We start from the raw sequence: 25,526 nt of genomic DNA on the forward strand, positions 1-25,526 counted from the left end.
CGGATTGAATCAAAAGTGCCTAGAAAAAGATCCGGTTCCTCATAAATGAATTTTACATATAAATTCAGGAATCACGAAAAGAAATTTTAAAGATTTCTCAACTGGAATGTTATTATGTGCGTTTTTTTTTTTGTTTACCAACAATATTCAGCCATTTTTTTCTGAGCTGAAAATTTGAGCATTGACAGTGCTGTTTATAATTAAAAATCACTGAACTGCCAGTATTTGTGATTTAATTCTTCGAACAAATATTTCAAATTTCATTTTTGACAAATTTTAGTGTATGTTTCAGAAGTTTGACACAGAAATGTAGTATGTAAATTACGACATCTGTCAAAACTCCTTGTCTAGTAGCGTTTATCTGAAACAGTTTCCCCGGGAGCACATCGCCTTGCGCGCGCTTTTAGAATTTTCGTGAGCCTCCGGCTAGCGCAGCACACTAGGATTCCGATGAGCTGAGAGACAGTTTGGTTAGAGGCTCGTCAGTACATTTATGTGCTCCTGAGAAATATATAACTCTATGTTAGACTCAAAATGTTTGCACTATTTTAGAACTGATTATTATTTGGCCAAAACCATAGAGAAACAATTCATAGAATCTTCTGAAACATTTGAATATTTCACAACAAAAGAAATACTATACAGCATATAAAGCTGTAATTATATCAGATTAGAACACTACAACAGTATTGAGGCCACGTGCTCGATGGAGTATGGCCAGATCATAAATTTAGGCGATTTTGTGGTCATCAGTTGGAACGTGGCCAGCTAGTTACAGAATAGTTTGATTGAGGTTTTAATTTTGTTGATTTTTTGTAACTTTTATCATCCATATGAAGAATACTCTTGAATGTTGAGAATTTCGCTACAAACTAAATTCATGACCTGTAATACGGGAATAAAGATGACTTCAATGCGACTCTAGGTCGCAAGACAGGAACAACCGAGAGTTACAATTCCTGGCTTATATCGTTTATGAAACACATATTTAATAACCCTTGCCTAAATGTTTGATCAGGCTATCATAGATTTATAGCATTCAGTGTGACCTCACTGACCGAGGTTTCTCAATTTTCGGTAATCGAAAAAAAAAAATCAAACCGCCCAGAGTGATTTTCTGGGTACGCCACTGGCAGTATATGATTAGTTTTATTCATTATTCAACGTACTGCCGTGCTGGGTGACATTGAGCCTAGGGGGTGACTTTGACCGCCTTTTTTGATGCATCTCATGGCTAATAGACACATCATAAAACTAATCAATGACCATCCATTGACCATTAATAATGTATTCTTGAGGCTTGACACATTGTTTTCATTTTTCGGACATTAGCTTGGGCGGCATCCACAAATTATGTAACGCTCTAGGGGGAGGGGGGGAGTAGGCTCAAGCGTTACGGCTCATACAAAAATTTAAAAAAAATCATACAAAAAGCGTTACGGAGGGGGTCAAAAATTTCCAATTTTAGCGTTACGTAATAAATGGACGCCACCTTGCTGTAAAAATATTGGCCCAAAGTCACCCTTATGGACCAATGTCACCCCGCACGATGGTAAATCCAAAGCGAGTAGCTTTCGGCATGAGTTACAGTAAATTCATCATAATTTTAATCATGATTTATTAGATGCTCTATGTGGTGAAACAAACCTCGAAGAGCCAGGACAGACTTTTGTATTATTTTAGCTTCCATAAGAGGCATGACTTCGATATAAAACTGATTACTGAACTGAGATCTCCGGTTAGCAGTTTCGTAAGATTGGAAATCCGGGAATAGCGTATTCGATCCGAATGCAAAAAAAGGGAATTAGTACCCAAAGTCGCCCTCTGCTTGATTTGTAGTTTATTTAGGACAGACCCAATTCTATTCCATCTGAAGTAGACTGGCCCTTAAACAAAAAAGTTGTAAAACTCAACGGGGCACCCCCTAGATATGAGCCTTGGGGTAAGAAAAACGCTCTCTCAAAATTTAAAATCAATTGGTTGCTCCACCAGGTGGCGCATTCGATTTGAAGTTTGTATGGGATATTCGTCTCAAATATATTGAAAATTGATCCTATGTCACTGTTTCGTTCCGTATACTAATTTTTCGCGTTCGAATGAGCCCAGAATGACAAATACATTAGTTGATACCCTAATGAACATAATTGCAGAAGGTTGTATCTGGATTCAATCTCATTTTCATTACTTTTTCAGTTGTTGTAAGTTAGGCTTAGGTCAGCACTCCCGCACAGTCACTTGTATGCATGCGACATGTGCATCAGCTCGCCCAGCGTCATAGGTGGCTATGATGCGCTTAGTGGCTACCTTCAAGCAATGTTGAAGAAATACAAGCAATATTGCATGATATACTTCAGATGGTTAAAACACCAACTTTATTAATTTTGATCATGGTACAATCTTCTACAATATTCTTCGCTATTACATCAAGTAGTGTTTTTGACATTCTGGGTCCAATTGAACGCGATCATCAATTTTCCTGAACCAAACAGTAGATGATGTGTTGTTGCTCATATGTTTGAGCTGAAAATCCCATATTAACTTCAATTTAAATGCGCCAGCTCATGGAACGACCAAATGAGCTGAATTTTTCAGAAAGGCTTCCTCTTACCCCAAGAAATAATCCTGGGGGGTGCCCCGTGGAATCATACAACTTTATTTTTCTCCCATACTGAGCTGGGCCAGTCTAATCTGAAGATCCACGAAGAAGTGCTTTCGAAATTTTGAGTTGATTACAGCGCTAATCAGTCTGGAGATATCGAGTAAAAACAGCACTGAACAAAGCAATCAAATTTGTAAATTGAGAATACGTTCCGTCCATTAGTAGATAAGTCCCATATTTATTGACTAGAGGTAGGATATTAGGGTCAGGCGGTGCAAGATGAGCACCCTAAGGATAAGAGCGATTTAATCCTACTTAAACGTTCTTATTTTGGTAAAATTGGTAACCATACTTATTTTTTACATTATTACCTTGACCACCAACCATTAAAAGTTTCAAAAAGTTATAAATAGTTTTCCAAATAACACGTTACAAAAAAGCTTTTTTATCATCGGTCAAAAATACTCCGGGGCAAGATGGGCACCCCCATAAAAAGATAAAATTTTCTAAAGAAAACTATAATTTTGCAATGCTTGTAATATCCGAAGATATTATCTTTAATTTCTTATGGTATTTATTTTCAACTAGCTCAATTTTTCAAGCTTTTATCAAAGAATAAATAAATTTAAAAAATTACTTACTTAAAAAACGATCAAATTTGTTGTTTCTTAATAGGGGGATTCACTTAATAGCGTAAAGTGTTGCGTAAATCATGCTAAACTGATTATCCTAAATGTTTCATGACATTGCGTAAATTGCCAATGAAACATTTCAGAATAATGTCATTCGGCACTTTGTTGATCTAAGAATGCTTTGGATATTAGTCAAAATTTAATGACAATTAACGAACATTATGGTTGCGAAGCAAAAAAACGGTAAAACGGTGAACATTGAGGAAAATGAGGTAAAAGCAAAAGCAATGGACATATTGCAACATTTATGTGAATACAGTTAATCCCAATGCAGGACATTCTAAGCAATTCAAACTTCGTTGGTCTCCATTTTCATTAACAAGCTAATTTGAAGTTTTTATTGGATATTACCATTTGTTGAAAGGTTTAGTATAACTGCATAAAGAGAACAAGATGATTTGTAGGCGTTTGAGGGATATGGCCGGAATAGGTGATTAAATAGGAATTAAAATTGGATGCAACCCAACAGATAAACGACGACAAACAGTTCACTGACCGTTGTGGCCTAGGATCACATTCTAATCATGCAATCCGCTAAATAACATTTTTTTTACAATACAAAATGTATTGACCCAGTACTTGGCTTTTTTTTTTGCAAATTAGGTATAACATGAATGATGCGGATGGTCTGGAATTTGCAGCAGACGCCTCGACGGAAACGAAATTGTATGAAACTGCCTTAAAACAAACAATGTTGGTGATCGTTTGCGATACAGCTCTAGTGTACCAACCATTTGCCTAAGATTATGTATTTGATCTCCCTCGGTAATGTAGAATAGGTTCGACGATGAGTTCTTCATTGAAATGGCCACCTAAAATATATAAACAAATGAGCAATTTTGAAATAAATGAATGACGTTTGCAGCAGACAACTAGATTACACATTGCTCATTTGCCATTTGAAAAAATTGAAGTTGAACATTTCATGTGAAATATTTCATTGCAAACGTTACGCAGAATACAACTTTACGCGAGTTTTAGTGAATACCCCTAATATATTTTTTGGAAAAATAGTTTTGTACATAGCGGATACCAGGTCCGTCCCACTCGGGCTCAGATTGGGTACCCTTTCTAGTACTGCATTTGATCCCTCGGTAGTGCAAAAGGTACCCAAGTTTGACAGATCGCAGTACATTTTTCACGGCATTTTAGATTACCTTATGAGCCATAAAATTTTGGGCAACTGCAAAGGACATGGAGGTCTTCGATGTGTCTTTGCGGATACTGTAAGTCAAGCCCACAGCTAAATGTGGCTCTATAATTTCACACTTTTACTTAATTTTGAGCATGGTGCTCATCTTGCTCCAATGGTGCAAACTTTTTAATATATGCAAAACAATTGAAACATTTAAGTAATTTGATAATGTGATTATCTACAGAAGATTGTTCTATAACAATACGGCCAAAAACATATGAATGAATTGGTTTACGCAACAAAAATATCCCTTTTAAATGATCAAATCTTATATGGAATGGGTAAATTTTTGGACTACTATGTATTTTTGACAATATTTACGTTGTGTTGTTGATTTTTTGGTTGAAATTTATGGTCGTCAGATCATTTTAATGGTTTTCATCAGAACCCTAAATATGTTTTGATAAACTTCGGTAAGAACGACACAAACAAGTGGTGATCATCTTGCCCCGGCTGTTCATCTTGCCCCACGTTCCCCTAGTATCATATATGCAAATTGATGGCTGCCTACACACTATCTAATCAAACCGTTGCAAAAACAATTCAAAACGCAAACACCCGGGACAATAATATGATGTGTGTAATAAATGGAAGAGAAAGAGAGAGAGAACAAACATCACACGCTACTGGATGCTATTTATGGCTAATCTTTCCAAAGTCCAGTGGGTAGTAGCTTATAGGCCAGGGGAAGTGGTTCACCTAGAGTGAATTTCTGTCAAAGAAAAAGTAGATTTTGTATGAGATTTGACAGAAAAATGAATGACAAGTTCATCCACTTCTCCTGGCCTATTGAGTGTGTCCTCTGGCAATCAGTATCATTTCACCGTTCGGCACCAGCAGACGACACCTCTCCTTAGTTACCGGCGAAACGATGGCACCGAAGAACGAGAACCTCTGTGCTCTGGTGTACGGCCCGAACGATCTTCGCTTGGAACCGCGCCCCATTCCGGAGCCGGCCTTCAATGAAGTGGTGGTCGAAGTCGACAGTTGCGGAATTTGTGGAACGGACATCCACTTCCTCAAGGATGGTGGCTTTGGCGCCCAGCGGTTGATCAAACCGATCGTTCTGGGTCATGAATCGGCTGGAGTGGTCCGCAAAGTGGGCAGCCAGGTGACGAACTTGAAGGTGGGTGATCGAGTTGCGATCGAACCGGCTGCTGGATGCAGGACCTGCGATCTGTGCAAGGTTGGAAAGTATAACATCTGCCTGGATGGAAAGCACTGTACGACTCAGAAACATGATGGCAACTGTTCGAATTATTACGCACAGTATGCGGATTGCTGCTTCAAGATGCCGGACCACATGACCATGGAGGAGGGTGCTTTGCTGGAACCGTTGGCCGTGGCTGTGTACGCTGGAAGACGCGCCCAGATTGGTCTAGGTAACAAAGTGGTGATCTTCGGTGCTGGTCCCATTGGGTTGGTGTGTTTGATTGCGGCCAAGGCAATGGGAGCTACGAGGACCGTCATCCTAGATTTAGAGCACGCCAAGCACCGATTGGAAGTTGCCAAGAAGCTTGGCGTCACTGGAGTCATTGGTATCAAGAAGGAAGATTCGGAGGAGGATCTGGTGAAGAAGATTCACGAGATTCTGGGTGGACCGGCCGATAGGGTTCTGGAGTGCACCGGTTCGCAGCCCGGAATGAGAATCTCGATCAAGGCCACGAGAAACGCCGGAAGAATTTGCTTGGTCGGATTGGGCAACAAGGATGTTCAGTTGCCAATGGTGGATGCTATTTCACGGGAGATCGATATAACAACGTGCATGCGTTATAACCATGAGTGAGTATTTGAAAATTCTTATATATATCTAAACTAGAAGCGGATTTGGTATAAGGTCATTTGGCATAACCAGAATTGTACACCTTTTTTTCAAAACATGCCAGTTCTTGATGAAAAATTGTTATGCCAAATATAGGGCTGTTAACGGCTGTGTTTTGAAAATAAGAAGTTTAGACACCACTTGCCTGGAAAAAAGATACCAATCAAGAACCAAAGAGACCAAAAAGGAAACAAATAGAAACTAAGAAAACAAACAATAATCTAAAGTTTATTTTAGATATTATTTCGAAGAATTTTTCGGAGTTCAAGTTCATTTACGAAATTTATTTTTGCAGACTTCCTAAGAAATTACTCCAAGAGATTCGTTACTCAGAGATTTTATCAGGAATTCTTCAAGAACGTTCTCGAGAATTTTATCCAATGATTCTACCATCTTTTCTCTAGGTGCTTTCCCGTTTACAACATCATCGAGAATTCAACCAGAAATTTCTTCGGATAATTTAAAATCCGGAAGGAATTTCAGAAGAAACTCCTAAACTAACATCTGATGAAACATGATTGAATAGGAAGTTTCAAGACCTCTTGCCTGAGAAAAGATACCAAACAGTAATCAAAAAGAGAACAAATGAGAACCATGAAAACAAACTGAAATGTAAAGTTTACTTTAGATACTACTTCAAACATTGCTTCAGAGATCAAGTTCATTCACAGAGTTTGTTTTTTTTTATCTTTTTTTCTTTTTGTCAGTAGCGATAGGCGTAGTACTGGGACTTTTAATCTACCCTAAGCTCCTTCCCTACATTTGCCTTTATAAGCCTCTATTACGTTCATCACACAGACGTTCCTAAGCAATGTTGCTCAAATGGTCACTGTGTACCCTAGCAGCAATCAGCACTTGCCGTCATTTTGAAGTCTAGTATTCCTGACTACTATAAAACTATGATAAAACCTGAAATGCTACTAAAGTGGTTGAAGTGAAGAACGAAATAGTTTTATTAAAAGCTCCTCATTCCCCATTTCATTTCATCAGTCACTGTCACATAATTACCACACTTTTGCTTTTGACACTATCACTTATACCACCGATTACACTGCGGAACACGTTTTTGTCTCCAGCATCGAAATACCTCTATTAACTTAATTAAGGGTTGCTGAATCCATTGCCGTTTACAGAAATATCCTAGCACGTCTAGTTTTTGAGATATTAGTCGTTGAAAATGCAAAAATTGACTATTTCAGCCAACTTGCATGCAAGTTTTCCAGCTTGTAAGGTAATATATTGGCTTAATTTGCCACAGAATTCAAACTTTATGTGCATAACAATACTTATCATCAAAGTTTATAATACTTTTTATGCGGAAAAGTTATTTTTCGATGGTTTAGAAAAGTATTGTATTTTGCCATATAGGGTAATTCGCTAATTGTTGAACGCTACCCAAATGTTGAACGATCTGTACAAACCATGTTAAAACAGGAAATTGAACCATTTTCAAACCGTTTCAATAAATTATACAGATTATTTTGTAAGTTAGCTGTACTATTGGACACAATAAATTTAAATAGCATATCAATTTCTGAAACGAAATATTTATTGTAAATTTTTATCGGTAGGTGGAACGAAAATTCCAATTCTCTTAAAAAATAACTTAAGCTGAGGCTGCTATGAAATAAGCTGTGTGGTAAAACATACTACGTATATTGGGTTAAGCACCTATTCACGATATCAGTAAAAGTCTACTTTAGTTATTTTCTAAACATCCGTACAATTTACTCGTATCTATCAATTACATAAAATCATTTTCAATTGCACTTTCGTTTCACATACATTTTCCATTTGTTGACCACTAGCATAACATGAAAGGCTTGGTTTCATCAACAGTATTGCCAGATTTTTTTATTTTCGTACCAAACACCTATATTGAATTGGAATATTGCATTACACAATATAGTATTGTTATTTGCTTTAAATATCTGTTGAATAATTATTATAAAAAATCCTATAATGGTGTATGTTGCAATGGTGAAAAACGCGATTCAGAAAAGTATAATTAATTGCATCCCATTCCCATAACCATTCTGATTCTTTTTTTTTTCGAATTTCACTATCTTCACTATGGCATCAATGCCATCACCGTTTGTTTGTTTACATCATGATTGAAATTACGCATCGGCAGCTGATTTATCCGGAGTATAACCTCAATCTCGCGATTGATGCTGTAATGTCGAAAATAATGTACATTAGGAGAAGCTGCTAAAGTCTATGGAGTGTCGTAAGGGACGATTCACTTCCGTTTCAGCCCAGAGTGGTCAGGGAAAGTGCTTCGCGGACCTAACCCTGGCCTCACAACCGACGAGGAGCGAACTTGTAAGTTGAATGAATGCGGGAGTAAAACGGTCAACATTTAGCGGCAATCGTTCAACATTAGGATAAGATGGGTTATGTATGTGTTCAACAATTGGGTATAGAACTATCTTTTTAAATATATATTTTTTTCAATTTTAAATGGACATTACCGTGCTAAAAATGTTACAGAAATAATGTTAAACAATCGTCTACGGTGTTGAATGCTTTTTTAGCAATCTTTCTATCAAAATTTCCATGAAAATCAAATATCAAAAAAACGTCTATCTTAACCGTTCAACATTTGGCGATTTACCCTAAGAGAAACAAAGATTTTTGTATGGAGACTGCAAGCATGTTGAAAAAATCGGTTTAATCTCAATTTAATCGTGAAATTTCAACCAAAATGTATATAAAACGAAAGTTTAAGTCCTCTTTTGCATGTTTGGTGCATAAGATCACAAAAGAGTTTGATAAAATATACTTCAAATTTGAGGTAAACATCAATGAAACCATTGTTTTATACAACTTTGGCGACCTGTAGCTAAAAATTGTGACGTACTGGGAAATTTCTGAGAACGGAATCAGATTCAGTAACTCCAAATCTACTAGAGACACATAATTTGGTCCTTGAGACACGCAAAAATGTCATTTTTGTTGCGCTGTGTTATCACTCATTAACTTCCGTAGTACACATCATATATGTATACTTTCCATTTTATCACTTCACTATCACAACTACAATTTTTATCACAATAACGTCACAATACTTTCATAATTCATTTTTATTACGATTTCCCATCTGTTATCATTAATAAATTATTGAAAGAACTACGAACTACGATTAAGAAAGTTACAGAAAAAATAAAATCACTTCGATCAATTCCACTGCACTTGCTGTCACTTTTATCACGAATTCAGAGAAAAGATTGCAGAATGTATTATAACCATCAATAAACTAGTAGGGTTCATCATATTATCATTATTATGTACGTGTTTTAAACAAAACTGTCACAATCACTTCTAATGCCGTTTTCATCACCATACATTTCTTCAAATATCGTTATTAGCACTTACACAATCACTTATTATATAACGTCGAGTGTAACTCACAGTTTCACCAAACACCCATAATGTTGCATTATAAAACGATTGATCACACGTTAGCTTTGAAACTTAACCACCATTACTGATTAGTACAAAGGATGCTACAGCTCGTGTAAACGGACTGAAACATCAACAACCAGCACTAGTTTATAAGTAACTACTGAGCCCTGGCTGTCCCTCCGTTCGAAGAGGGCCTGATGATATGCCGAAACATATTAACAGATCCCCCGCATAATGCAGCCGTTTCATGATAAATCATGAATCGTTAGAGGTGTGCCAAAGTATTGGGAAGGTGATATGTTTCACAGACGGATATTATTATGGTGCACCTTCTACTTTGGCACCGTCAACCCCTGTGATCTTGGCCAGGGAAGTTCATTCACAGAGTTGATTTTTTTTTATCATACAATATTTTTTAAATGATTATCCCAAACGTTAGCATATTACGTCTTAAGAAGCAATAACAATCTTGAACTAAAGTTGCAAACATAAACAAACAAAAATAATTTTAGAATGCATTCGCCTGGTGCCAACACACGGTATTAAGGCAAGGTTACTTCTGAGTTTCAAATACCGTGTTTCTGCTATAATTCCAAAAAGGCTGAGTGCAATATATATTTTATTTACCACATCAATCAAACAAACCTCAAGACGTTGTTTGAAAAAAAAAAAGTTTTAATTATAATGCGCTTGGTTCGTTCAATTGAGAGATGTTTCAAAATGGCACCCGGGGTCAGATGCACTGTATTTGGAACAATGATATGTTTAACAACAGCACCTGTAATTATGGTAAACATTTTCAAAGCCACACAAATCATATTTTTTGTGCAAAATATATAAAACGGTCTACTATATAAAACTTAGAAAACTTGAAAATAATCATACATTATTTTTTCTGATTGATTGAAACTTGAATTTATTTTAACCTCATGGTAATAGATCATGGCACGGTACTCCATATACTATTTCAGATTTGTTTCAAGAAAAGTCCTCAATGAATTTATCCAATGATTTTAAAATCCTTTTCTTTTGGACGTATTCCCGTATACATCTTCAAGAGTTCAACCAGTAATATCTTCCGATTTTTTTTAATCCGGGTGGTATATCAGAAGGAACTTCTAAACTAACGTATGATGAAACTTCATTTAGTTCTAGGTAAGTAGGTAACTCTTGATGAATTCCCATAATGGAATTTCTGGACTATTGAAGAAATTTTGGAGGATTTAGTAGACTAATTGTTAAGTAAGATAATTGAAATAAATAATTCATAATATCCTGCAGATATGAGCTTAGACAGGAATGAATACTCTTGTACTAGCCGGTGTGAAACTTTGAACTTTTGGTGAAGTCATGGAGATTTTACTTCAGAAATTTCACGAAAATTTGTTTTGAAAAACTGCAGGAGTAATCGTTGGATGAAATGTTAAGGAAATTCCTAGAGAAATTTGATGCGGAGTTCCAGCTCAAATTTGTTGAGGGATTCCTAGAAGAGTATTTAATACATAAAACCCTATTCTTGGTTACGTTCGAATAATATTTCGATCGAAAACCGTTCGGCATTCTCATTTACGCCAGAAAATTTAGGAGGGCCAAGGATTTGAACAAATTGGGTTCGGTCGAAAGATAAACCCGTCATAAACAAGAATGAGGAGCAACTCCTGAAAATAATAGTAGATGAATTCTTGAAGGAATCTATATATAAATGCTTGGAATGGCGTAGGAGATCGTGTACAGTCAATGACAAACGTTAGTAACAAAATACCCAAGGTCACGGCTCTGTATCTCAACTTCTAGTGGTCCGAATCGGTTTAAATTTGAATGACGAACTACAAAAAAACGCAGGTCGTCGTAACGGCAAACGCGCAGCTAGGACCAAGCTAAGGGCCGTTGGTCCGAATCCCACCGATCGAAGATCTTTTCGTAATGGAAATTTTCTCGCCTTCCCAGGGCAATCAGTATCTCCGTACCATAATCCTGGGTGTTAAAGTTTCGTATCGTCGCGCATTCGAGCGAAGGTTCGATTTATCGCGACGGTATTTCAACCTTACAATTTCGAAAATTACACTTATTACCTAAATCCCTCAGACTATTCAGCCTACACTGAACCCAGTAATCATGTCCGATTTATCTGAAAACACATATAGTTTTTTTCCATATAGCTTTTCACATAACGCTCATCAATTGATCACATAAACTTATGCGATTTCGTTTTAATTATATTCATCTGATAAAACACATACATCTCATGCATATTGAAGATATGAACCATTGGATATTGCCAATGAATGTTATGTTAAATTCAGATGATAAATACTAGTATTGTCAGTGATTTCTATATGATATTATGATATATTTGCTATGCTTGGATTTCAGATTTTAGTAGAATTTACAATATAATTATAGTTGAAACACCGTTTATTTAATAACCTAATAATTACATTGGATAGACGATCACATTAATTGGTGTAATAATAACTAAAAACAACACATCCCATACGATTCTGGACATTTCTGTTTGTTCTGAGCATTCTGTTCCTTTCGTCCTTGTTCCGCCATCTCCAGCAAGTGATGTTTCCTGTAAATTCAATTCCAAAATTTATTTACATTTAATTTATGTTATGAATATTTTACTTACCCTTTCACCTATATTTGACGTTATAATTCCAATTTAAGTCGCTTATAATTTAAAGCAATTCAAATCCATCACAATGAAATTATGAAACTCGTTAGCACGAAAGTACGAATAAAATAAGGAAACAATAAGAACGAGTTTTCACATCGGCAAATCACATAACATTCATCGGATTGCATAGATGACTTTTGTTCATATACAATTCACAGTTTTGGTAAGTGAATGGTATTGAATATCATAATGAGTGTTATGTGTTCTTTAAATGAATATCATTGGATGCACATAAAATGAATCGGATTTCAATTATCGCAAGGGTATGTGAGGTTTTTAATATTTTCTATGATATTTCTTGGTTCAGTGTAGTATGCCTAGTAACTGAAGGTGGAGGTTAAAGTAGTCCATGGAACTTTTTAGAGTACAATTTTGATCCGTCGAAATGACACTCCGTATTAACGGGTGATCTACAATCGAAGGGGAGCAAAATCTTACTCTTATTTTTGAATTACTTATGCGACGAGAGTAAGTAACGCAATCTTCTCAATACTACAGACTGGCAGACTAGGAAGTCTAGTACCTGACGGTGGTAGCTTCAAATAGATCGCAATGCTGTGGTTGCAATTCAGAGTCAACGTTTACCGTTCCGTATTTCGTTCTCAGACTGTCAAGCTAGTACTTGATGGTGGAGAACTAGTACAGTTCAATGGCGTTTAATCTAACTAAATCTTGGAACGTCAAAATGGCACGCTACCATAGATAGGTAGTCTACAATCGAAGAAAACTGATTGCTGGTCTTACTTACCTTGGATTTCTTTCTAAGGATTGAACCGTCTCCTTCCAGTGACGAAAAGGTAACTGATGTGTTTCTGAAATTTTCCTTATTTATAGAGGTTTGCATACAATTATCACTATTCTAAAACACGGAATGAATGAATGTTTGTTTTTGTTGTTATGCTTATCTAACCGGATGTGCATTTGGAGCATTCTAGACTTGATCATGTTATACATTTTTATTGCCTATGTTTCGAATGCGAGAGCAATGTCGAGATCGCACTTTCTAATCTATTTTCTTCTAATCTAAAGTAGCGCACACGATCGGAGCGAAACATTATTTTCCTAACGTCCCTAAAGCAATATTTATTCCTTTTTATGCGATATCCTCTCGTCCGTTGGGACGATCGATACACGGTGCATGGCACTTCTGTGTGAAATTTTGTCCTTTCTTTATGCTTATGCTAGGGGGGTCCGTAGCCTTGAGGTAACGCTTTCGCTTCATAAGCGGAAGGTCATGGATTCAATTCCCAACCCCTCCAAAAAATAACCCGTCCAGCCACCAGAAGACGCCGCACGGAGGACCGTGCTTAGGGGAACACATCCATCCTCCGTCAGTATCAGATGGTGACTGAGACAAACTGACCCACTTCGCAGGCAGCTAGCCTCAAACGACTCAGGAACACGGCAAAACGAACCACCGCAAGAGCAATTGACTATGGCTTATGGAAATCGATTGGACCAACAGCAGAGCACTCTCCTACCTGCTCGGTGTGAGAGCAAAAGAGCAGAAGAGAGTGAAAGCAGATGTAAATACAGATTAGCTAAAAATAGAACTGTATCGGTAAGGAAGATACAGATAAACTGATTCCGGCACAGTAGTGGCCACGAGCACGGAGTGCCTTAAAAAAAAAAAAAAAAAAAAAATATGCTTATGCTGCACCGCTTGTGCGTGGACTATCGTTCTATGATGCATGGACCGTGTTTCGAATAGCTGATTAATTGATAATTAATTTATCCGAAATTAGGATTGATTATGCAAGTACGTCGCGATTCTTAACACTGGGTGAGACATGAATCTTCAAAAACAAAATTTAAATTTCGTGAAAAAAAAACTCAGTTTTTTATAAGCTTAAAACTATAAGAATGAGAAGCTCCATTCATGCTTTGAGAATGTTTCAACAAAAAATGTATATTCATACTTTTTACAAGTCATTCCGATCAATGTTACCCCGGATTACGGTACTTGCCACTCGATAGATTCTATCATATTTCCAGAAAACCATTCCCCCGAAAACCGTTCCCAGAACTACATTCACATATATTGCCCGCATATTTGTAACATTCGACAAAACTAGGCATTTAGTAAATATACTACCAAGAATGCATTTCTCGCCAGTAACCAATATTTCAAAAAAATACCGTGAACTCAATAATACCTATTTTAAAGCTGAAATTGTGTAGAGCTCATATCTCCCATTGGATGAATAGGTTGAACATTAATCTGAAAGAAATTTTTTTTGCACTACCGGTTAAAAAGTTAAGCACCAGGTGAAATTGCTCAAAATAATAGTAGTTTTTATAATTTAAATATCTGCTGTATCTTGATTTCTTTTATATTTTAATTTACTCATCATTTGGACTATTTCCACTAAGGCTATACATATATAAATTATCCAATTATTTACAGAACTTTTGCTGAACAAAAAATTTGCAAAAGAGAAATTACTATTATTTTGAGCGATTTCACCTGGTGCTTAACTTTTTAAACGGTAGTGTGAAAAATTTCATATTTTGCGGTAATGAAATTGAGTATGATTGTAGTTTTCTGTCAAAATTTCATGCCCATTGCTCACAGAGAAATAAAGTTACAGCATGCCAAAATTGAGCATTTTGTATGAAAATCGGCTTTCACTACTATTATTCTGTGCACATCTGTACCTATTCAAAGAGTTGTCCGACATTTGGCGGTAAACCACTACGCGGTCAACAAATTCGCGGTGTACCATTTCGCGGTTTGTATCATTTTGCGGTTTAGCGTTTCGCGGCCTATACCATTTCGCGGCTATCGATTTTCTTAGGTTAATAATGTATTACAGCCAACTCTTTTTAACTCTATATTGAATTGTTTTTTTTTTAACCAATTAATTTATCTGAGGCTCAATCGCGTTTAATGCTTTACGGAACCGAAATTCATTTTTTATACTTGTTTACAATTGTTTAGCGTCTTAAGTACCGTAAAATCGGGTGTAATTGATCAGAAGGGTGAAATTGATCGTCGTATCACACGATTTTATTTATTCGTAATGGAGCACAAATATCAATGTAAGTTGCAGTAAATGAACATTGCTTGTCGTAACTATTGTCGAATTGTGTGTTGTGAAGTTTTTTGCGTTAAAGAATGTTTATTACTATGAAAATAACAAACACCTATGAACTTCTATTTATAAGCAAGGATTTGAACACGGTATAAACCTGAAAGTTTGAGAGGATGCATGAGATATATCCCCAAACCAGATTTCATCACCAAAACTCGTACCAATTTGTCCATATGGTTGAAATAATTGAATTTCTGTTACATATCATTGAATTCCTTAGGAAATTGCATACTTTTAGGCGTTTTCCGTGTAATTCTTGAAATTTAACTATTCGTTATTTATATAAATATTGCATTGTTAAGAATTTAACAAGCATATTCGGATTCAGGGAGCTCAAATTAATCATATAGAGTTGTTTTGAAAACTAACAATAATGGCATTGACAAGTGATCAATTTCACCCCGAAATGAGATCCCCTGATTTTTTTTTAAAGATATTTGTTAACACTAAAATGACATTTGTTAGAAAATTTCGGTACATAAGTCGATGAGGCTCACCTTCGTACTTGTTTTCCTGCATTTTTTTTCATTGTGAATATTATAGAAAAGAGACTAGAAGAACCGTGAAAATGATCAATTTCACCCGAAATTACGGTACCAAGTTTAGTTCAGGGTGGAGCCAGGGTACTCATGGCAACTCGAGGTTAGTGGACACAAATATTTTTAGGATGGGCTAGGTTGGGATTGGGTAACAGGGTTTTTTGCAGCTCATCCGGGTGGTACTTAATGGTTGCTCGTTTGTCGTATCATGGCGTATACCAACTTTATATAGGTTTTCGATTGCCGGATGGCCAGGAATATCAATCCAACACAAATGGGACAAAACACAGAGAAAAAAAACTGTGAAAGAGAACGCAAGAGAATTAAACTTTTATACAATACAAACGATGATAATCGTAAATCGACAACATGTAGACGAGATCGCAGGAGCCCAACACATTTCTAACTGAAACATAGGATTGCCTACCTCGGCCCGCAAAGGTATCCAAAAGTTGTGCTCTGGAGACGGCCATATCCGGGCACTGCCAAACTACGCGATCGATGTCATCATAACCGGAACCACAACTATTGCAAATATTGCTCAGCGCGAGGTTAATCCTGTGCAAATGTGCGTCTAGCGAGTTGATCATTTAGCCAATAGCTTTGCCAATCGTGAAGAGAACTTTGACGTACTAAATGAAAAACAAAAACATCGTGTGAAATTCTTCTATCATAAATCTCATCTTCCTCAGCGCCCACCTTTGCGAGAGAGTCCGCCTTCTCATTGCCATAAATTAAGCAATAAGAGGGGACCCATACAAAGGCAATCTTATATGATCTTTCGGTCAGTGTAAACATCTGCTCTCTTATTTTTGTAAAAAATAAGATGCATGCTTAACATGTTTCGTGGACCAGAGTACCTCAATAAAACTGAGGCTATCCGAGAAGATGAACAAGTGGTCTGCGGGCATTTTTGAGATCACCAACCCCGGAATTTGCTTGAAATTGGCTTTTATATACGTTTCGTCGTCCATCACACAGCAGCCATATTTTGTCAGCCTCTTCTCGTAGAGCTTCGCCCGAGTTTTAGCCGTCGATTGTTGCCGCTCATCGCGGTTTGGGAAGTTTTGTACCTTGTATGTATGTAGTCCAGCTCTCTTTGCATTCTGGACGTAGTTCTGCGACATACCGATCATTTTAGCCAAATCACGGCTTGAGACGTTGGGATTTGCTTCAATCATCCGCTTCACCTTTCCCTCCGTCTTTTTGTTCTCCGGTCCCGGTTTTCATCCAGCTCCTTTGCCGTGGTCCAACGTCAACCGCTCCTGGAACCGCTTCAACACTCTGGAGACGGTTGGATGGTGAATGTTCAACATTTTTCCCAACTGGGTGCGACAGGTCAGGAAATTCCAGGTTTTTGGAAAGAATTTGTTCTCCCGACTCGCGTTGGTTCACCTCCATTTTTGTTGAATCGAAAAACATGACTTCGAGTTTGACAGCATGTAAACAATCCACATCAATGAGAAAATGTGCAAAATTTGGTTGATTTTTATCCAATGGTAGAAAAGTTATGCCCTGCTAAATGTGTCGCAATAATTTAGTGATCGCCCTTTATGCATGTTTTTGTTAATTTCACTGTTAAATTGTAACTACTAACATTTCATTGGTGAGTTTGCCTTCGTTAGAGCAAAGGATTTTCGTATAATTTGCACGAGTAATTGTTGGGAATATCACTGATAACATTTTCATCAGTGATTTTCCCTTCTTTTGAATACAGGTTGTTCCTTCGAATTACATTCTTAATGTGAAACATCACGGTACAAACTGCGAAACGGTACACCGCGAAATGGTACTGATCGCCAAATGGCATACCACCAAACGGTACTAACCGCGAAACGTCATTCCGCGAAATGGTTCACCGCGAAGTGGATTATCGCAAAATGTTATAAGATCACAAGATAGCCGTTCGTAGTATCATCTTGTAAATCTCCGATCTGATTAGCTATATTATGTAAATTCGGCAAAATAAATAGGTATTCATTACAATTCTGCACGGGCCCTCCAAGCGTGTCAACCTCATATATATGAACCGTGGCCAACATGATTTTGACATTTTTGGGAAATTGACACTTTTGGGGAATCTGACAGTTTTGGGTTGTTCACGTTAACTTGTAACTACTCATTAACGTGGGTTTAAGCTGGGTAAGGCGCATAATGACGAAATTGATTTTAGTGTGCTATTGCTCAAAAGTTACACGATTCCTAGAAATATGCAAGTAAATGAGTGAACAATTGTGTAAGCCACTGAATGAAGGGAGAAACTTTCTTCAACGTGTTTTTGTTGTTAGCTACGATGAAATCGTCTTTTGCTGGCCCCCTGCAATTCTGCACATATTGATGATACACCCTTCTTTACGTCAAATCAAAACAAAAATGTACAAATTACTTGTTTAATTTTGCACAATATAGCTATGCACCCTTCTTTCAGAATATTACTATTGACGATATAGACAAAATGTTCCGTAGAGAGACCATATGGCAAGAAGTCATTTGGCATAATTAATTAAATGATCAAGGGCCATTTGACATAATGGCCATTTGGGCAATGAACATGATAACATGAATAACATGAAGAACATGAAGAACATCCTATTTAAATGAAAGTAGCAAAAGTAGAGTGGGATGCTTAATGCTCATTATGCCGAATGGCCACTCAGTGTTTCATATGATTATGAAAAATAGCTTTATATCAACTCATTTTATGACAAATGACCTTATGGCATAGGGGATATATTTTGCCTATATCATTAAAAAGATAATACTGAAAGAAGGGTTCATCAATACATCCCAAGTAACATTGATAGATGAATGACAGCTTATTCAGCTGAAAAGAAGCTGTATAAACAGCATTTTAGCTGAATAAGCTGTAATTCAGCTACTAATGTTACTTAGGATTGTGTAGAATTAAACACAATTATTAGACTTTGTCCCAGTTGAGAGATAACGCCAGAAAGAAGAAGAAGTTGTGAGTATATTTAGTATGTTCTGCAAATTTACGTAACTTTTGAAGGCGAATAACCAACAACCCATAACTCACTGTTTTTTAATTAAATTAGAGCATCTCACGATTACTTACTTTTGTGTTTGAACAACCCACTAAAACTCATTGGAAAATGACGGCAATATAATTAATTCACTGAAGACCAAATTTCAAGTTATTTGTAGCTTATCCTTAAAATTCCAGGCCATTGGGCTGAGATACAGAACCCTAAATTTGGACAATTTGTATGGGAAAATAACATTCGGCTCCTAACTTTTGTCACTGACTGTAGATCTTTCTGGAAATCCTAAGCCAATTGCTTCAAAAACTCGAGAATGAAACTTTTTGGATTTTCTTAAAATAACTCCTGTAGGAATCTATGGAAAGGTTTCTTATAGCAACAACTAGGAAAATCGGTGGAATAATTCGTCAAATATATCTGGAGAAAATTTTGTCATAGTTGTGTAAGTGTTTCTTATAAGGTTCTTCTAAGTATCCGTTGAAACTCCGCTGGAAGATTTTATGGGATAATGAGCGGAAGAATGACTAGAAGAATTTCTGGAGAAGTCCTTGAAAGTATGCCAGAAGAAACATCTGTAAAAATCACTAAAAGAATTCATCAAGTTTTTCCTTGAGAAATCTAAGAAGAAAATCCTGAAGAACCTGTGAAATACTTGCATGATAGACTCTGAAGGTTTCTTTGGAGCCCCGTAAATTTGGCAGCAGGACGCACTGCAAGCAGATTTAGGAGAAAAGTGACTTTAATAACCATAGAATAAAGACTTTAGGGACCTTCCGTTAAAACAGAGACTTCTTACAGACTAGCATTGAAATAGAGACCAAGTCTCTGAAGAGTCCTGCTACCAGCCCTGTAAATGGCGTTATGCCATATGACCTTTTGCCAAATGACTCAGACCCATCTAAACCACGACTCACAATATCTATTTTCTTCGTTACAGTTATCCAGCCGCGTTGGAGATCGTCGCCAGTGGATACGTTGACGTTAAGCCGCTGGTATCGCATCACTTTGACCTGTCCGACGTCCACGAGGCCTTCCGTGTGGCCAGTCAAGGCGAAGGAGTCAAAATCATGATCCATCTGGTTCCACGTGACACCAACAATCCTATCCCGTTCACTGACTGAACCACCACTAAGCAAGGATTTCTTTACCATCTACCTGTGTCGCTATTTCTATCACACCAATCATGATTACAAATATATTAATGTATAACAAACTAGGCCTATACTTACCTCACTAGAAATCCCACCCTCGGTACTCTTTGACGATACTATTGTTATCCTTTCGCATTCGCCGGACAGCACTGGCCTCTCCCTTGGGAACGGCTCGCTTCTTCTGGTCTTTCTTCTCCTGCTGCCGGATGCCTCCCTTGACGCGATCCGTCACCACCGAGGGCGCAATCGTACTGGCCGTGGTCGAGTAGGAGCGTGCACTTCGGGCATCATCCAGCAGCTTCCGGACCATAACCATACGATACTCTCGCGAGTTGGGATCCAGTTCGGCCAGTTTATCATCCTCCTCGTTGGTGATCAGTTCGTTTGAACTGATCGAAGCCCCATCATCATCGTCTTTGTCCACTTGATTGGAGTGACTCAACTCTTGGTGTGAAATAATAGGCTCTAGGAATGGAACAGACGCCGATGTGGATGCATCTTGCAGGGCATCATTGAAAATCTCTTCCTCGCCTTCGTCGAATGGCTTTTCCATTTCTTCAGCCGACATGGATGCGATATATTTCAGGATGCTGGAGTTCTTATCCTCTTGCTTGGATGGTTGTGCTGAAATTATATCAATGTTTGCATTGTTTTATAATCTAGAAACCAAATTTACGAGGAAAGATGCTTTTAGAGCTTTAGAATGAAACGTTAGTCAAAAGCTGCCTTCAACAAAATGGTTTCTAAAACTGTATCCTTTTATTCCATGTTATTTAAAACTAGGGTGGTACAAAATATCACATAAAAAAAAAATTGAACAACTTTCTTATTTACAAAAATAAAGGTTATACATTCTCAAACAAAGTTGTACAACGTCAAATTTCAATCAACTTTGCCAAAGAAGTTTTCCTATAGCTCTTAAATAGATTGATTCAAAGAATTTTCCCCAATGAACATAGGGTGGAAAAATATGTTCTTTGTTTTAATTTTTATATTCTTAATATTTCGTAAGTATTAATATCGAGTAAGGAAAAGTTGATTGTAAAACAGTTCCCCTCAAAAATTTACTCTTTGGATCACTGTGCACTCACCTGCTTTCTCCTCTGAGAACTTGATTTCCACTTCCAGCTTCCTCCTGCATTCCTCAATTTCATTCTCATCTAAATCGCCCGTCACGCTATCCTGATATTCATCGTCGCTATTATCTTCTTCATCATCCTCCGAACCCCCTTCCTGATGATACTCCTTCAGAATGTCCTCCTCCATCTCCTTGGTGAATCCATATCCGGAACACAACACCTCCTTATCCAGTTCATCCTCTCGTTCCAAATCAGAAAATTTCGGATACTCTTCACTTTCGTATCCAAACTTCTTCCGGAACAGATCCCTCACCCCCTGAACGTCCCGATCGAAATACATCTCAGCGTTGGGATGCGAAGTCGAAACCATCTGCGGGAAATCGATCAGCACCGGAGTCTGATCGTCCTTGATCATGATGTTGAACTCGTTGAAATCGCCATGGATCACTCCACAGTTGCCCAACCGCACGATCAAGTTCATCAGATCGTCATACAGCGCTTCCACGTTGCCTACCTCGCAAATGTTCGTCAGCGGATATCCATCAACCAGTTCCATGATCACACAATGCCGATTGAAATCGATCGGCTCCGGAACGGGAAATCCTCGATCATACAGCGCCTTCATGTAGGCAAACTCCCTCGTCGCCGAAATACGCGACAAATACAGCCAGCTCATCTTGTGGCGTTTTCCGTGATAATCACGCTTCTCCTTCACATTGCGGAAGCAAACCCGTCCCAATCGGTGCAGCTTCAGACAGAGCGGTGTTCCCTCCTCGTTGACCACCGTGTAGATGTTGGACTCCTTTCCGACGCCGATCTGATTGCCGAAACCGGAAACCGATCCCCTGAGCGTGAGAGACTTCAGCGCCAGATAGTCGTATCCGGTGTTGGTCAAACGGTATCCATCATCTGGAAAAAAAAAAATATTCGAATTCTCAGTCAGTGCAGGTAATGTCTAGAAAATAAAAACCTTTAAGACCTCTTGCCTGAAAAAATAGACCAATCAAGTACCAAAAAATTATTGTATCGGAAGTATTATGAACATTGTTGACACCAATTCTTTGGTTAGATCAATTTAGCTTCTAGTACCCTACCCCCATCGACTCACATCTCTTTCCGCGTTCGTACGAAAGCAACTTGTGTTTGCACAGCTCTCGCAGCAATTTGTGGACACCTCCGGCTTTAAGACTGGCAATGGCTGCCACCAGCGCCCCTGGGACCAGTTCGTGGTTCTTCATGCCCATTTCAATCTACAATCGAAGTGAATAAGCGTAGTATTTTACTACATTTCACAGACACCGCTGCTCAATAATGGATACTTACGGCGGTGAGAATACGGAAATCCTCCTTGTTCAGGTACCGTAAAACGGTAACATTGAGCTTTCCCATCTTGCGGAATATCCGATTGTCTTGATATTGGAAGAATCAACGGGTTTTCACCGGAAAATTTGAAACAGAAAGGAGAAATTTTAAATTCACTACGAGGAAATTTGCGAGCCTTCGAGCACTGCACTGACGACACGAACGAACCGCGTGCGAGGACGATTTGTTTTGATTTAGCGGTTGTCAAAAAATGTCTGGTGGGTTTAGCCTGATAGGTCAACTATTCAGAATTTCTGTATGGATTAGGGTGATTCGAAAAAAGCATATGGACCTATGCACGATGCACGGGTTCACTATTTGACGTTTTGGCACTGGCGAACCGGTTCCGCTTTCCGTTGCCATTCCACCAATATTGCGTTTGGGCCTTTACCCATATAGGGTAGATGTACCAATAGTGGAGGTACTAAGCACCATTGAACTTCATTTAAACGCCCTAATTTAAGATGCGCAATTAATGAACATGTTAATGTTGTAAAAGGAAGTAACGACCGCTGTCTTAATGAGAAAAATGATTTCATCGCAGTAATCCACGGTATGTTAGTGAAAAATAATACCTCCATTATTGGTACACTGTTCCTTTAGTTGCGGTATATTTTTAATTTGTGTTCCTATAGTTGCGGTATCCGTTGTTTTCTTATGGGATCCTCCACTATAAGAACACTTTACCGCAACTATTGGTACAAGCAAGTAAAGTTTTAGCAATTTTAGTGATATTTCATCAGTTTTAAAGCAATTCGAACGCTTTTTTCAACTATTCCGTGTACCAACAAGCCAATACCTCGATTGACAGTGTCCAAGACAGTGTCGGTTCTGTGGTTAATGTAATAAAATCAGTGAAAACGGCACTACCGCAACTATAAGAACACCCACAACTAAGGGAACACTTGACGGTTAGTCACGGCTACGCAGTGGAAAAGTCAGCGAATGGATTCGGGAGAAAAGTAAATTAAGGCACTCGCGATTACTTTAACGTGAACTTTTATTTAACCAAAGAAATATAAAGATTAAGGAAACGCACGTGTCGGTCGCACTACGATGGCGGTTTGATTGACGCTGTTCGATCAGCTTCGTTCGAAGGCAATGCGAGAGGGATCGGCAGCACACACAGGGTTCGGACGAGTGTGGCAACCAAAGTATATTGATATGGTAAGGTGTGCATTGTTTCTCTCCACACTCCTCCTCAATGGACTACCGTGTAGTATAAGAGATTGAGCCATAATGAAAATGAAAAAAGCAAGCGTAAGCTTTTATAAGACACAGTCTTCCACATCATGCGACTGTTCATTGGTTGATCGACTGAACCAATCAACAGACAGCTGTCAAGGATGAACGGGAAAGCAAACGTATAAAAGGGCACCGCCTGATGCGGTCACATCAGTTTATCGACGATAGTTGAACCGGACGGACGAAAAGGAGCAGCAGTAGCAGCAGCGGAACAACAGTGGAGAAAGCTACACCGCTCCGACGATGAGCAAGCGGGTGGCACCGCCCTCTGTTCGTCGGAGCGTCGAGAAACAGCAGAGCAGCAATCGTCGCCCAGTGTGTTCCTCACTGCGGCCGTCGAAAGAAGCGGATTTAATAGAAATAAAGCTGCTCTGGTCACGACATACCGGTTCACTTGCACTTCTGAGTCCCAACAGTTCACAAAACATTTGATGTTTCTTCGGCCCTAGAGGCTTTGTCATGGCGTCCGCAATCATTTGATCAGTAGAGCAATAAACCAGTCTGATCTCTTGTTTTTCACACAAGTCTTTCACGAAATTCTCCCTAGTGTCTATATGTTTTGAGCGCCGGCTAGAACGCTCCGTCTTCACAAATGCGAGGCAACCTTGGTTGTCCTCGTTAATCACTGTAGCGATCTTCTGTTCTTCACCAAAATCACGTAGCAGCTGCCTCAACCATACGACCTCCTGGCAGGCTTCGCTGAGCGCCACGTACTCCGCCTCCATTGACGAGAGCGTGACTGATGATTGACGTCGACTGGACCATGATACTACTCCTCCACCAAACATGAACACTGCGCCGGATGTCGACTTTCGACTTCCAACGTCTCCGGCCCAATCAGAATCTGAATATCCAATCAGCACTTGATTTGGTTCTCCTCCTAGTCGTAGACTGTAATCTGCCGTTGCCTTCAAATATCGCAATATGCGTTTCGCCGCTGTCCAGTCAGCTTCGCTTGGAGCGCTGAACTTACGGCCAAGGATCGCTGTAGATGCCGCTATGTCCGGTCGAGCATTCACAGCAAGATAAAGTAATCCACCTACAAGGCTTCGGTATTTCGTTGCATCCTCAAGCGCTTCTCCAGGTTCAACCAGCTTCAGGAACCCAGGATCCATGGGTGACTTCGCCTTCTTGGCCTGCTCCATCCCGAAGTTTGCGATAAGCTTCTCGATGTACTTCTGTAGTCGAATGCTATACACTCCACCTTCTCGCTGTATCTCCATTCCAAGGAAGTGTCGAACTTCACCGAGTGACGTGAGCTCGAACTCCTCCTTCAGAGAATCGAATAGTTGTTGCACTTCTCGCTCATTCATTGACCCAATCAGCATGTCATCGACATAAACAAGTAAGACTTTCCCTTCACTCACGCTTCGGATGTACAAGCATGGATCGGCTGCTGAGGGCTTGAATTCCAGTTTCGCTAACACTTCGTTGAGTCTCCGGTGCCAGCAGCGCGCTGACTGCCGCAATCCGTAGATACTGCGCTTGAGTCTACAGACATACTCCTCCTTGCCAGGTACTGCGAATCCAGGGGGCTGTCGCATCATAATCTCCTCATCCAAAGATCCGTATAAATACGCGGTCTTCACGTCAAGGTGTCGTACTACCATGTTGTGCTTTGAAGCCACCGCGAGAAACGTTCTCAAAGTAGCTT

At 38.7% G+C, this 25,526-nt stretch overlaps 2 protein-coding genes across 2 annotated transcripts; one reads left to right on the top strand and one right to left on the bottom strand.

Annotated features, from left to right (window-relative positions):
* Positions 1 to 5,218: 5,218 nt before the first annotated feature.
* LOC5574403 (sorbitol dehydrogenase) lies at positions 5,219 to 20,248 on the top strand. Its single transcript, XM_001655056.2, has 2 exons — positions 5,219 to 6,268; positions 19,973 to 20,248. Exons 1-2 carry the CDS (start codon positions 5,358 to 5,360, stop codon positions 20,154 to 20,156), a joined length of 1,095 nt encoding a protein of 364 aa, XP_001655106.1. The 5' UTR covers positions 5,219 to 5,357; the 3' UTR covers positions 20,157 to 20,248.
* LOC5574394 (serine/threonine-protein kinase rio2) lies at positions 20,217 to 22,821 on the bottom strand. Its single transcript, XM_001655057.2, has 4 exons — positions 22,589 to 22,821; positions 22,374 to 22,515; positions 21,278 to 22,174; positions 20,217 to 20,810 (listed from the first exon to the last, which is right to left on the bottom strand). Exons 1-4 carry the CDS (start codon positions 22,652 to 22,654, stop codon positions 20,269 to 20,271), a joined length of 1,647 nt encoding a protein of 548 aa, XP_001655107.1. The 5' UTR covers positions 22,655 to 22,821; the 3' UTR covers positions 20,217 to 20,268.
* Between the last annotated feature and the right edge of the window lie 2,705 nt (positions 22,822 to 25,526).

This window comes from Aedes aegypti, chromosome 3, assembly GCF_002204515.2.
Source record: "Aedes aegypti strain LVP_AGWG chromosome 3, AaegL5.0 Primary Assembly, whole genome shotgun sequence".
NCBI lineage: Eukaryota > Metazoa > Arthropoda > Insecta > Diptera > Culicidae > Aedes > Aedes aegypti.

Excerpts from the sequence above, each read along its gene's own strand:
- LOC5574394 (XM_001655057.2), bottom strand. The coding sequence starts at position 22,654 with ATGGGAAAGCTCAATGTTACCGTTTTACGGTACCTGAACAAGGAGGAT. Across the intron at positions 22,175-22,373 it reads GTACGAACGCGGAAAGAGAT|ATGATGGATACCGTTTGACC; the intron begins GTGAGTCGATGG and ends TTTTTTTTCCAG. Across the intron at positions 20,811-21,277 it reads GTTCTCAGAGGAGAAAGCAG|CACAACCATCCAAGCAAGAG; the intron begins GTGAGTGCACAG and ends ATATAATTTCAG.
- LOC5574403 (XM_001655056.2), top strand. The coding sequence starts at position 5,358 with ATGGCACCGAAGAACGAGAACCTCTGTGCTCTGGTGTACGGCCCGAAC. Across the intron at positions 6,269-19,972 it reads TGCATGCGTTATAACCATGA|TTATCCAGCCGCGTTGGAGA; the intron begins GTGAGTATTTGA and ends TCTTCGTTACAG.